Genomic DNA, 13704 nt, shown 5'->3' with positions numbered 1-13704 from the left:
GAGCATTGCATGCAGGGAAAGCATATCTAGATCGAAAGTAAGGGTCTATTCCAGGAAAAAAAAGTTGTCCTTCCCATAATGGAAGCTGTTGAGTGTAATGAACTTGCCACCAGGTAGCTAGCTGGCTGATTACCCTGGAGAATGGTGCCACATCTGGGAATCAGTGTTAGTCTCTGCTGCAGATTGAACACTCAGAAGTGGCTATAATAGCCAGGTTGGCCTTGGTGAGTGAAAGTCCATGTTGCTGAGCCTATACATAACCTCTATCCCTGCAACCATGGCCACTTTGTTCATGAGCCCAGTGGATGTGGTAGGGTGGCTGGGCAAAGAGGCTGACTCAGTTTGTCCAATGTGTATACAGTTGCTTCTTTCTAAACTCCTTCACAACCTTCTCTTTCATTTGTTCCATAACATCTTCCTTTAGCTGCTTGTGTCCTTACCGTATATTCTTTTCCTGGGCCATTTTATCAGCTACCTGCTAAGAGCTGGTGACCTTCATATATTTGCTACAGAGTCTTCCTCAATATATATTGAACATCAACTCAGTGTCAGGTATTCTTTTACATATTGGGGTTAGAGGCAATGATCTCTGAGCTCATGAAATTTACATAGATTATTTAAATTATTATTTAATTTTATTCATTTTTATTTATTTTTTTGAGATAGAGTCTCACTCTGTCACCCAGGCTGGAGTGCAGTGGCACCACCCTGGATCACTGCAAGCTCCGCCTCCCGGGTTCACACCATTCTCCTGCCTCAGCCTCCTGAGTAGCTGGGACTATGGGTGCACGCTGCCACGCCCAGCTAATTTTTTGTATTTTTTTTTTTTTTTTTTTAGTAGAGACGGGGTTTCACCATGTTAGCCAGGATGGTCTTGATCTCTTGACCTCATGATCCACCCGCCTTGGCCTCCCAAAGTGCTAGTATTATAGGCGTGAGCCACCGTGCCTGGCCAAAATTATTATTATTTTGAGGGAGGGTCTCACTCTATTGCCCAGGTTGCAGCGCACTGACGTGACCATAGCTCACTGTAGCCTCAACCTCCTGGGCTCAAACAGTTCTCATGCCTCACCCTTCCTAATAGCTAGGACTACAGGCATGCACCACCATGCTTGGCTTATTTTTAAATACAAATTATTAAATTTCATAAATAGTAATACAAATTGGTAAATTATAAAATATGATAGAAAATGGCTAGTGTCTTGGGATGGGGGAAGTAAAGGTAGAGTAGGGGAAGTAAAGGTAGAGGAGGGTAAGCGGAGCTGAGAATGCTGAGGGTAGGTATGGCCAGTTTGCATTGTTGAGTTGGGTGATAAGGGTAGCCTCTATTGAGAAGGTGAGTTTTGAGCAAATAATCAGAGGTGGTAGAGCAGTTAGCCATGAAGAAATCTGAGGAACAGCGTTTTGTAGCTGGCATGTTCAAGAATTAGCAGGGAGACTTGTGTCTAGAGCAGAATGAGCTAGGGAAAGAATGGTAAATTGGGAAAGGAAGTTAATGAGGTGATGGGCGATGGATTAGGTATGGCTTTGTAGTCTACTAAAGACTTCTGCTATACTGTGAGTGAAAAGGGTAGGCTTTTGAGGTTTTTGACCAGAAGAGGCACATGATCTAAGCTATAATTTCAGAAAGACTGGCTGCAATGTTGAGAATAGAATGTAGGCTGGGACAGCTTTTAGGAGACCATTATAATAATCCAGGCAAGAGATTATGGTGATTTAGATCTAGGGTGGTAGCAATGAGGGTAGTCAGATTTTGGATATATTTTGAAAGTAAAGCCAGCACAATTTCTTCATATATTTCACATGAGTGTTAGAAAGCTTTCAGAGAAGAGGAGTGTGTTAGTCTGTTCTTGCATTGCTATAAAGAAATACCTGAGGCTGGGTAATTTATAAAGAAAGGAGGTTTAATTGGCTCATGGCTCAGCAGGTTGTACAAACATGGCACCAATTATGTGATGCCTGGGTGGGGCCTCAGGAAGCTTACAATCATGGTGGAAACAGGAGCAAGATAGGAGGGAAGTGCCAACCAAATCTCACATCAACTCAGGGCAAGAACTCATCACCAAGGGATTGGTGCTAAGCCATTCATGAGAGACCCACCCCTATGATGCAAATACCCACTAGGACCCACCTCCAACACTGGGGATTACATTTTAACATGAGATTTGGAAGGGACAAACACCCAAACCATATCAAGGAGAAAACAGCAAGGAAACAGAAAAAGGAATGACCAGAGAGATAGGAGGAAAACCATGAGAATATGAAAGATTGGAAGTCAAGGAAAGAAAGTGTATTGAGCCCTAAGGAATATCTCTTGTGTCAAATGTTCTGATAGGTAGGGTGAGGTCTGAGAATGGACCATTGATTTAGCATTGGTAATTTCCACATTGCCGAATTAATTTTATCATGTCTAAAGTTAAACTCTTTGTCTTCCATATGTTTATTTTCTTAGTTATGTCTATCTAATTGCCCAAACATTAGAATCCATGCATCTCTTACTCAGAATTCTGTGCATTTTCAACTATTCTAGGGAATGAAAGTCAATTCAAAAAGGCTGGTAAGATTGTTGAGTAGTTTTGCAAGATTCTTTTAAGTTGAACTGAGCAGTTTAAGTTTTATTCTACAAACTATTGAAGGTTACAGATAACATGAAAAGGTTTATATTTACAAAGATAACTCTGGGTCAGAAATGCCTCTAGAAAGAAAAAGGCCATAAGACACGGATACAAAGTTTCTTGAACTTCCCTACCTTAGTTATTTTTAGGATGAGTGTTACATTCTCTCATTTCCTGTATGTCATTTCCCTTGGTTATTCAATAGTGCAAGTCAAAGGATGAAATCTTTCTATTAACTTAGTTAATATTAAACTAAATCTACAGTGATAGTTTCATCTCTTTTAAAATAGGGATAAAGTCTCTTCAAGTATTAAATAAAACTGTGCAATTTCAGCAATGATTTTAATGTTTACATGATTTTAATTAAGTTTATGGTTCTTTATTCTTTGCGATATTTAAGAATATTTCTTGTCTGGGCGTGGTAACTCACGCCTGTAATCCTAGCAGTCTGGGAGGCCGAGGCAGGCAGAGCACTTGAGGTCAGGAGTTCAAGACCAGCCTGGCCAACATGTTGAAACTCTGTGTCTACTAAAAATACAAAAAAAATTAGCCGGGCTTGGTGGTGTGTGCCTGTAGTCCCAGCTACTTGGGAGGCTGAGGCAGGAGAAAATGCTTGAACCAGGGAGACAGAGGTTGCAGTGAGCCGAGATCGTGCCACTGCACTCCAGCCCAGGCGACAGAGCGAGACTCTGTCTCAAAAAAAAAAAAAAAAAGAAAGAAAGAAAAAAAATCAGCCGTGTGTGGTGGCGCACTTGTAATCCTAGCTACTCAGGAGATACCCATGTTCGCTAGGCTGGTCTTGAACTCCTGACCTCGTTATCGACCCTCCTCTGCCTCCCAAAGTGCTGGGATTACGGGCATGAGCCACCATGCCCAGTCATTTTTGTATTTTTAGTAGAGACAGATGAGGCTTCACCATGTTGGCCAGGCTGGTCTTGAACTCCTGACTTCGTTATCCACCCACCTCGACCTCCCAGGGTGCTGGGATTACAGGCATGAGCCACTGAGCCTGGCCGAGACTCTGTCTTAAAGAAAAAGTAAATAATATTTCTTAAGTCTTTTTTAATCAGATGTTTTCTATGTAACCTAAATGTACTTTATACTTGGTTGAAAATATTTAGTTAGATTTCTAAGTAGCTATTTCATGACTTTATGGGATGTAGATCTAATTATGTCCAATTTTTACAGGTATCTTCTCTTAATGGATCTCCAAGATAGAAATGAAAAACTCTTTTATAAAGTGCTAACGTCTGACGTTGAGAAATTCATGCCTATTGTTTATACTCCCACTGTGGGTCTGGCTTGCCAACAATATAGTTTGGTGTTTCGGAAGCCAAGGTATGTCAACTTTTATTTTAAATGCAACTTGTGTCTTTATTTATTTTTGTAAGTTTTTTTGCAGTAATTTAAAATTCGTTATTATTATTTTAAATTTGACAATAAAATTGCATATATTTATGATGTACAGAGGATGTTTTGAAATCTGTATACATTGTGAAATGGTAAAATCAAACTCATTAGCATATGTATTATTTCACATTCATACCATTCATTTGTGGTGAGTATGCTAAAATCTTAGCAGTTTTCACATATGTAGTAAATTATCCTTAGCAATAGTTACCATGTGGTACAATAGATGTCTTGAACTCATTCCTCCTGTTTAACTGAAATTTCGTATCCTTTTTTTTCCACCAGCATTTCCCTAATCCTGCAACCCTCTCCCCGCACCTTTCTCCTATCCTCTGGTAACCCATTCCTCTCTCTGCTGCTATGAGTTTGACTATTTTTAGGTTCCACATATAAGATCATGTGGTATTTGTCTTTCTGTATCTGGCTTATTTCACTTAAGAGAATATCCTAAAGGTTCGCCGTATTGTTGCAATGACAGAATTTCTTCTTTAAGGCTGAGTGGTATCCTAGTGTGTATACGTACCACATTTTCTTTATTCATTCATCTGTTGATGGACTCTTACCTTGATCCCATATCTTGGCCATTGTGAATAATGCTACGGTGAACATGGGAGTACAGATATCTCCTAGACATACTGATTTCATTTCCTTTGGATACGTACCCAGTAGTGTTATTACTAGATTATATGGTAGTTCTGTTCTTAATTTTTTGAAGAGCTTCCATACTGTTTTCAATAATAGATTTACTAGTGTACATTCCCACTGAACAGTGAATAAGAGTTTCCTTTCCTCAGGTTCCTCGCCAATACTTATTGTTCATCTTTTTGGTAATAGCCGTCCTAACAAGTGTGAGGTGATATCTCACTGTGCTTTTAATTTCAATTTCTCTGATGATTAGTGATGTTGAGCAACTTTTCATGTACCTGTAGGTCATTTATATATCCTCTTTTGAGAACTGTCTATTCTGGTATTTTGCTCATTTTAAAAACAGGTTATTTGTGTTCTTGTTATTGAGTTATTTGAGTTCCTTATATATTTTGAATTAATACCTTATGAGATGTATGGCCACAAATGTTCTCTCCTATTCCATAGGTTGTCTCTTCACTCTGTTGATTGTAGTGCTGAGCTTTTTAGTTTATTACAATTCCATTTGTCTATTTTTGCTTTTGCCTATGCCACTGGGGTCGTATCTAAAAACATCACCGCCCAGACCAATATCATGAGGCTTTTCCCCTAAATTTTCTTGTAATAGTTTTATAGTTTCAAGTGTTAATTTTTCTTACCTATCGAGTTGACTTTAAAAAAAAAAATATGGTGTGAAGTAAGGGTCTAATTTCGTTCTTCTGGCATTTGGAAGACCAGTTTTCCCATCACCATTTAATGAAGAGACTATTCTTTCTCCATTTCACTTTTGTAAAAAATCAGTTGACTGTAAATTCATGGATTTATTTCTGGGCTCTCTATTCTGCTTCATTCTGGGCTCTCTATTCTCTTTCATTGGTCTGTGTGTTTGTTTTTATACTGGTACCATGCCGTTGTGATTACCATAACTTACAGTATATTTTGAAATCAGGTAGTATGATACCTCTAGGTTTGTTCTTTTTGCCTAAGATTGCTTTGGATATTTGCGGTTTTTGTGGTTCATATGAATTTTTTGATTTTTTTTTTTATATTTCTGTGAGAAAATGTCATTGGAACTCTGATAGGGATTGTACTGAATCTATAGATCTCTTTGGGTAGTGTGGTCATTTTAACAATACTAATTCTGCCAATCCATGAAACGGAATATCTTTCCATTTATTTGTGTCTTCTTAAATTTTTTTCATCATGTTTTGTAGTTTTCCGCATACAGATATTTCACCTCTGTGGTTAAATTTATTCCTAAGTATTTTGTTTTTTTGGTGGCTATCATTATTATTATTATTGTCTTGAGACAATCTTACTCTGTCTGGAGTGTAGTGACATGATCTTGGCTCACTGCAACCTTTGCCTCCTGGGTTCAGGTGATTCTCATGGCTCAGCCTCCTGAGCAGCTGGGATTACAGGTGCACACCACCACATCCAACTAATTTTTGTATTTTTAATAAAGATGGGGTTTCACCACGTTGGCCAGGCTGGCCTCAAACTGTTGGCCTCAAGTGATCCACCCGCCTCAGCCTCCCAAAGTGCCAGGAGTACAGGCATGAGCCACTACACCCAGCCCTGGTAGCTATTATTAATGGGATTGCTTTTTTGATATTTTTGGATAGTTTATAGTTAGTGTATTAGAAACATTGCTGACTTTTATATGTTGATTTTGTATCATGGAACTTTCCTGAATTTATTAGTTGTTACAGTTTTTTGTTGGAGTTTTTAGGGTTTTCTATATTGTCTGCAAACAGAAACCATTTAACTTCTTCCTTTCTAATATGGATGCTTTTTTTTTTTTTTTTCTTTTCTTTGCTTGCCTAATTGCTCTGGCTAGGACTTCTAGTACCAAATTTTCTCTCTAGATTTAAGATTTGGCCAGGCATAGTGACTCATACCTGTAATCCCAGCACTTTGGGAGGCTGAGGTGGGCGGATCATGAGGTCAAGAGGTCAAGACCATCCTGGCCAACATGGTGAAACTCCATCTCTACTAAAAATACAAAATTAGCTGGGCATGGTGGCATTTGCCTGTAGTCCCAGCTACTCGGGAGGCTGAGGGAGGAGAATCGCTTGAACCTGCGAAGTGGGGTGGCAGTGAGCCGAGATCGCGCCACTGCACTCTAGGCTGGCAACAGAGCAAGACTATCTCAAAAAAAAAAAAAAAAATTAAGATAATAGAAAGTATTTCCAAATCAATTTGGGTTCCCTTTTACAGATAGTAAATGAATTTCTTTTTTGTTTTGAAAGAAAGTGATTGGCTGGGCATGGTGACTCACACCTGTAATTCCAGAACTTTGGGAGGCCAAGGCAGGCAGATCACCTGAGGTCAGGAGTTCGAGACCAGCCTGGCCAACATGGTGAAACCCCATCTCTACTAAAAATACAAAAATTGCTGAGCGTGCTGGTGGTCACCTGTAATTCCAGATACTACAGAGTCTGAGGTAGGAGAATTGCTTGAATCCAGGAGGCAGAAGCTTCAGTGAGCTGAGATTGCTACTGCACTCCTGGGTGACAGAGTGAGATTCCGTCTCAAAAAAAAAGAAAGTAATATTGATCATAATTAAGCTTGCCTTTGATATGCTAATTACCCCTATTATATATATTTTTACAGGTTAAAACAAAGATTCCAAATTTTTCTGAAATGAGGAGAATATTACTTTCTAAATTGAGTCAAAATTAAATAATCTTAAAGGAGCTCTTTTGTTCTTTCCCTTAAATGAAATAGTAGTCACCTTTGAGATGCCTAAAATATAGAACACAATTTTTCTAGCACTACTTATTCATTATATTAGTTTCAATACTTTTTGAAATAAGAAACATTTGAAATAAATAAATATTAATACTTTTAACAACAGCAATGACAAAAGTTCAAGTTGAATATGTTTTTGCTACTTTTGGCTCTGAATTTAAAGATAAAAAACAAATGTTTAAAGTATATACCACAAACACAAAAGCTATTGAAAGTACTGTCCTTAAAAGGAATATTTCAGGGGTATTATCTGAAAGCAAAATTGAATGTGAATGTCATGTAGCTGTATTGATATAGTGGTAATATTTATCATACTGTGCTACATTACCCTTTGTATAAAGAAAAGAGTTGAACACATCATCCCTTTGTATAAAGAGAATAATTAGACAAGTATCTATAGATGATCTAAATGACATTAAATTTTTTCTATTGATACATATTAGGTATACATATTTTGGGGATATATGTGATAATTTAATACATTCATATAATTTGTAAAGACCAAATCAGTGTAATTGGGATATCTATCACCTTAAATATTTATCTTTTCCTTATGCTGGAAAAATTCAGATTATCTTCTTCTAGCTGTTTTGAAATATACAATAGTTCTTATTTCTTCCATCGATCTGCATACTAAACTACATTAATAGCACATATCCATGTTATGTTTATATAATAGTTACATTAACAGTGACTAAATTTTTTTCATGGAAGAACAAGAGTTAGAATTTACTGTTAATTGTATTGCAAATTAATTGTTTTCTGTGTATATAAGCATATTATTTTAAGTATACAAATGATTAGATATTCATATTGAGAAAATAATGAAACAAATATTCAGAAAGAAGAAACTTAAAAATGCCTAGTGTCATCATACCAAAAAACCCTGACAGACACAATACATACTATTTTCCTTATAGATGAAGGAATCAGACTATATAAACTATTTCTTGCCTTACTATAGGCAAGAAACCTACAGTATTTTCCTTATAGATGAAGGGATCATACTATATAAACTATTTCTTGCCTTACTGTCTTCTCTGAGTAATGTATCATAAACCTCTATGCATGTCCAAAAATATATTTCTATATAAAGAATCTTAATACGAGCATAATAAAAAGCTGTTTTAAATTCAAGGATGTTTATTGAAATTCTGTTTCTGTGAGATACTAAGTACTAACAATGATAATAAATGTAGAAGAGCTTGAATCAAATGAAGTATTTGGGTTGAAGTCGATAGAAATCTCAATAGCAACAAATTTTTGTTTGTTTGTTTGTTTGTTTGGCTAATCACAGGGGATTTTATTGATGGTACATGACAAGGTGGGGCTCCCTCGGCTCCTCCCTTTTAGGGGGTCTGCATGGAAACTGTGAGGAGGGGAGATTCTCAGTGTGGTGGGGGACTGAGTATGGCAGGGACTCCCCAGCAGTGAGGGCGGCTCTCTTCCTGTCATGCTCTCACTGGGGCTGGTGGTCTGGGGGTTTTACTCCTTGGAAGCCATGTGGGCAGAGGTCCACCACCCTGTTGCTGCCGCCAAATTCATTGTTATACTAGGAAATGAGCTTGACAAAGTGGTCGTTGAGGGCAATGCCAACCCCCACATCGAAGGTGGAAGAGTGGATGTCACTTTTGAAGTCAGAGGGGACAACCTGGTGCTTAGTGTAGCCCAGGATGCCTTTGAGGGGGCCCTCTGATGCCTGCTTCACCACCTTCTTGACGTCATCGTATTTGGCAGGTTTTTCCGGATGGCAGGTCAGGTCCACCAATGACATATTGGCGGTGGGGACACGGAAGGCCATGCCAGTGAGCTTCCCATTTAGCTCAGGGATGACCTTGCCCACAGCCTTGGCAGCACCAGTAGAGGTAGGGATGATGTTCTGGAGGGCCCTGTGGCCGTCACGCCACAGTTTCCCATAGGAGTCATCCACAGTCTTCTGGGTGGCAGCGATGGTGTGGACTGTGGTCATGAGTCCTTCCACGATACCAAAGTTGTCATGGATGCCCTTGGCCAGGGGCGATAAGCAGTTGGTGGTGCAGGAGGCATTGCTGGCGATCTTGAGCTGTTGTCATATTTCTCATGGTTCACACCCATCGCGAACATGGGGGCATCAGCAGAGGGTGCAGAGATGATGACCGTTTTGGCTCCTCCCTGCAAGTGAGCCCCAGCGTTCTCCATGGCAGTGAAGACGCCAGTGGACTCCATGACATACTCAGTGCCAGCATCACCCCATTTGATTTTGGAGGGATCTTGCTCCTGGAAGATAGTGATGGGATTTCCACTGATGACAAGCTTCCCGTTCTCAGCCTTGACAGTGCCATGGAATTTGCCATAGGTGGAATTATACTGGAACATGTAGATGGTGTCATTGAGGTCAATGAAGGAATCATTGATGGCGACAATATCGACTTTACCAGAGTTTAAAACAGCCCTGGTGACCAGGCACTCAATATGACCAAATCCGTTGACTGCAGTCTTCACCTTCACCATGGTGTCTCAGGGATGCAGCTGGCAGTGCACAAGAAGATGCAGCTGTCTGTCGAATGGGAGGAGCAGAGAGCCGCAGCAAGTATTTTTGAGAGCTTTTACTATATTAGATGGTTTTCTCGGGCTTAGGATACTTTGGTGTGCATATATTCCAAAAGAAGAAGAGACAAACATATAAAATAAATAAATTGTCTAGAATGTTTGAAGGTGATAAGTGTTATGGAGAAAGAGTACAGGAAAAGGGGGATCAGGAGTGTCAGTTGCTTTGCAGGAGGCAGTTGTAATTTTACATAGAGTGGACAGTGTAGGTCTCATTGGAAGATGATATTGGAGGAGTTAGGGAGGAAGTCACAAAGATAGGAGTGGAAACATGCCAGATGGAAGGAACAGCCAATGCCAAGGCCCTCAGTGGGAACATGCCTGGAGACCAGGAGCAGCATGGAGACCACTGTGCCTGAAGTGGAGTGAGAGAGACGGAGAATAGGAGATGAGTTCACAGAGGTAGGTCAATGAGCGGGTATAGGTCTTAGGGCTTCCTGTTTGGAAGAACATTGGCTTTTACTGTTAGCTAAATGAAAAGCCGTAAATGGTCTTACACAATTACATGATATGATCTAATATTTTTAAAAAGAACATTCTGGTTGCTGTGTTGAGAACAGACTAAAGCAAAAGAAGAATCAGGGACCCTTGTTAGGAGACTATTACAGTAAACCCAGTGAGAGATGAGAGTGGCTCAGATTAGGAGGGTAATAATGGAATTAGGGGTAAGTTTTAAAATCCAAATTCTGGATAAAAATGTAGACAGTCACAAGGACTTTCTACTGGACTGAAAGCTTCCTAGAGTAGTGATTGAAAGTATGGGCTCTGGAGTAGGTAGCCTATTTTCACTTACTGGTTTTGCCTCCTGTTGTGGTCTGGTATAAGGTATTTAACTTTTCTGTGCTTCAGTTTCCTCATTTGTAAATTGGGAGTAATACTACAGTCTGCCACATCTTATCCATACTTTTAAATTCCAAAACTCTGAAATTCAAGACAGTAAAAAAATCTCATTTGGGACAAAACCGGATCTTATCTGAAATCATTGGCAGCAGTACCAAAGACTATATATAGTCTTTTAAGTCTAAGTCTAGCAGTAAACTGGATTTATAAGACTATAATAGTCTATCTCACTTACTATCATTTGTTTTTCTGTAGAAATACTAATGTATTTGATTATGGGGGCGTTCTTAGAAATAAATATGTTTACATATATAAACTTATATAAGTATATATTTTTTTATGTATGTATTTAGAGAGATGGGTGGCTGGGGAAGGGGAGAGGAAGAAATGGGGAAGAGGGTAGAGGTAGGAAAGCATTTGTGGCAAAATGCGTATAAATGTCGAATCTAGGTGGAAGTATTATTGTATTATTCTTTCAACTTTTCTGTAATGTTTGAAATTTAAGTAACGAATGCTTTATTACCAGAGAAAGCAAAGTTTCTAAGTCCATTTCTGTATGACCGCTTCATACAGTTTTCTGTCATATTGCAATTTAGTGTGTATATGTTATTGAATGTTTGGTGATTTTGAAGTTTTCCAGTAAAATAATTATGGCTTCTCCTATAATTATAAAAAAAATCCTATTTGAAATTGTGTTATGTGGCATAAATTTAAGTGTTGTATTTAATTAGAAAGGGAATTGTGGATGTGTGAATGCTGTGAATGATGGATCTTCCATTAGCATATAGATGAATTTTATTTTTAAGCCAAAATGGAAAAATGTCTAGTAAACCTTATCTACTACAACAGCAGGTATTTTAAGACATTCAGAAAGTAAAGAGGAGAATTATATGCCTAATTCTATTAATACTTACTGTGTATGGTTTTGGTGGTAGCACTTAGGAACATAGTGAAAATTAAAGGTTAATAGTACTTCAAGCACTGAGTTTAACATAGTTAAAAACAGATATATCTTTTGATCACACTTTTAAGTATATGTCTTAATGCTGTGATACTTTTCTGTGGATAGATTTTTTTTTATTTTGAATATGGCATTAAAATCTGGGTAGGTATCCCAAAATAAATTCTTGTATGACTAATACTATTTCTATTTTTTTTCTAAATGACTGCTGGGATATTCATTTATTGGTTTTGTGGGGAATTTATTTTCTTTTTGGCATACATACTTTGTGTGGGTTTTTCAGATGTCATAGATAATCATTTTTAAGAATATTTTTGGGCTTGCTTGGATTGTCTTGTTCCCATGTGCCCAAATCATTTTAATTCTTGCAGAATTTCCAGTATTTGGTAGTGCAGTCTGCTTATGCCAGTGTGCCTAATTGTGGTTAGTTTGTATATAGACGTGTGATTTTTGGAAGCTAGAGACAATTTTTTTATTTTTATTTTTGCAGACTGCTGAGCTTCCTATGTTACTTAAGTTACCTGTATGTTGTGAAACTTTTTTTTTTAAAGAAAAGTTTTGTGCAAATTGATAATGCAGCTATATGTAATGGATAGCTAAAGCAGATTCATGTAATTTCTTTGGAAATATTTCTACCTACTGTATTTTTACACTGCATTTTCTTTTTTTTCCAATTTTTTATTTTATTTATTTATTTATTTATTTTTAAAATTTATTTATTTATTATTATTATACTTTAAGTTCTAGGGTACATGTGCATAACGTGCAGGTTTGTCACATATGTATACTTGTGCCATGTTGGTGTGCTGCACCCATCAACTCGTCAGCACCCCTCAACTCGTCAGCACCCCTCAACTCGTCATTTACATCAGGTATAACTCCCAATGCAATCCCTCCCCCCTCCCCCCTCCCCATGATAGGCCCCGGTGTGTGATGTTCCCCTTCCTGAGTCCAAGTGATCTCATTGTTCAGTTCCCACCTATGAGTGAGAACATGCGGTGTTTGGTTTTCTGTTCTTGTGATAGTTTGCTAAGAATGATGGTTTCCAGCTGCATCCATGTCCCTACAACGGACACAAACTCATCCTTTTTTATGGCTGCATAGTATTCCATGGTGTATATGTGCCACATTTTCTTAATCCAATCTGTCACTGATGGACATTTGGGTTGATTCCAAGTCTTTGCTATTGTGAATAGTGTCGCAATAAACATACGTGTGCATGTGTCTTTATAGCAGCAGCATGATTTATAATCCTTTGGGTATATACCCAGTAATGGGATGGCTGGGTCATATGGTACATCTAGTTCTAGATCCTTGAGGAATCGCCATACTGTTTTCCATAATGGTTGAACTAGTTTACAATCCCACCAACAGTGTAAAAGTGTTCCTATTTCTCCACATCCTCTCCAGCACCTGTTGTTTCCTGACTTTTTAATGATTGCCATTGTAACTGGTTACACGGCATTTTCTAAGATTTATCTCCCTCTCTTTTGAGTTCTGATTAGCTACTATTATTATACCATGTATTTGGCGATTATTCATGTTTCTACTTTTGATATTTCTAATGTTCTATCAAAATATGCTTGATCTCTTTTTTTGGTATTTTACCATTCATTTTGTCTCAACTGGATTGTAAGATTCTAGAGAAAAGGGATCATATTTTATAAATTATTCTTGTATTTCTTGTGCTATTTAGATTTAATGCCTGGTTGGTGTTCAATTAATATATGTTGTTTGCTATCTCAGAGAAATTGTAACTTAGAATTACTTTATTCATTCACTCACACAGAAAAAAAATGTAAAGTATTCATATATTCTTTATTTCTCCTACTGTTTAAGCATATTATTCTGACAGGCAAATTCTCATAAATAATAGATATTAAAGAAATTGGACACACTCTAAGGAATCTGACT

At 38.0% G+C, this 13704-nt stretch overlaps 1 protein-coding gene and 1 pseudogene across 2 annotated transcripts in view; one reads left to right on the top strand and one right to left on the bottom strand.

The window, feature by feature from the left end:
• The window catches only part of ME1 (malic enzyme 1), a 240954-nt gene that overhangs the window by 39401 nt on the left and 187849 nt on the right, over positions 1-13704 (top strand). For both annotated transcript variants that reach the window (XM_025382567.1, XM_025382566.1), the window contains one exon: positions 3804-3953. In XM_025382567.1, coding sequence (XP_025238352.1) covers positions 3817-3953 — 137 coding nt within the window. In that variant the 5' untranslated portion in view covers positions 3804-3816. The remainder of the gene's footprint in view (positions 1-3803; positions 3954-13704) is intronic.
• Positions 8889-9893, bottom strand: LOC112622756 (annotated as a pseudogene).

This window comes from Theropithecus gelada, chromosome 4 (genome assembly GCF_003255815.1).
Source record: "Theropithecus gelada isolate Dixy chromosome 4, Tgel_1.0, whole genome shotgun sequence".
In the NCBI taxonomy this organism is placed as follows: Eukaryota; Metazoa; Chordata; class Mammalia; order Primates; family Cercopithecidae; genus Theropithecus; species Theropithecus gelada.
Note: the sequence above shows the minus strand (reverse complement) of the source record. Positions and strands in the feature narration are given on the sequence as shown.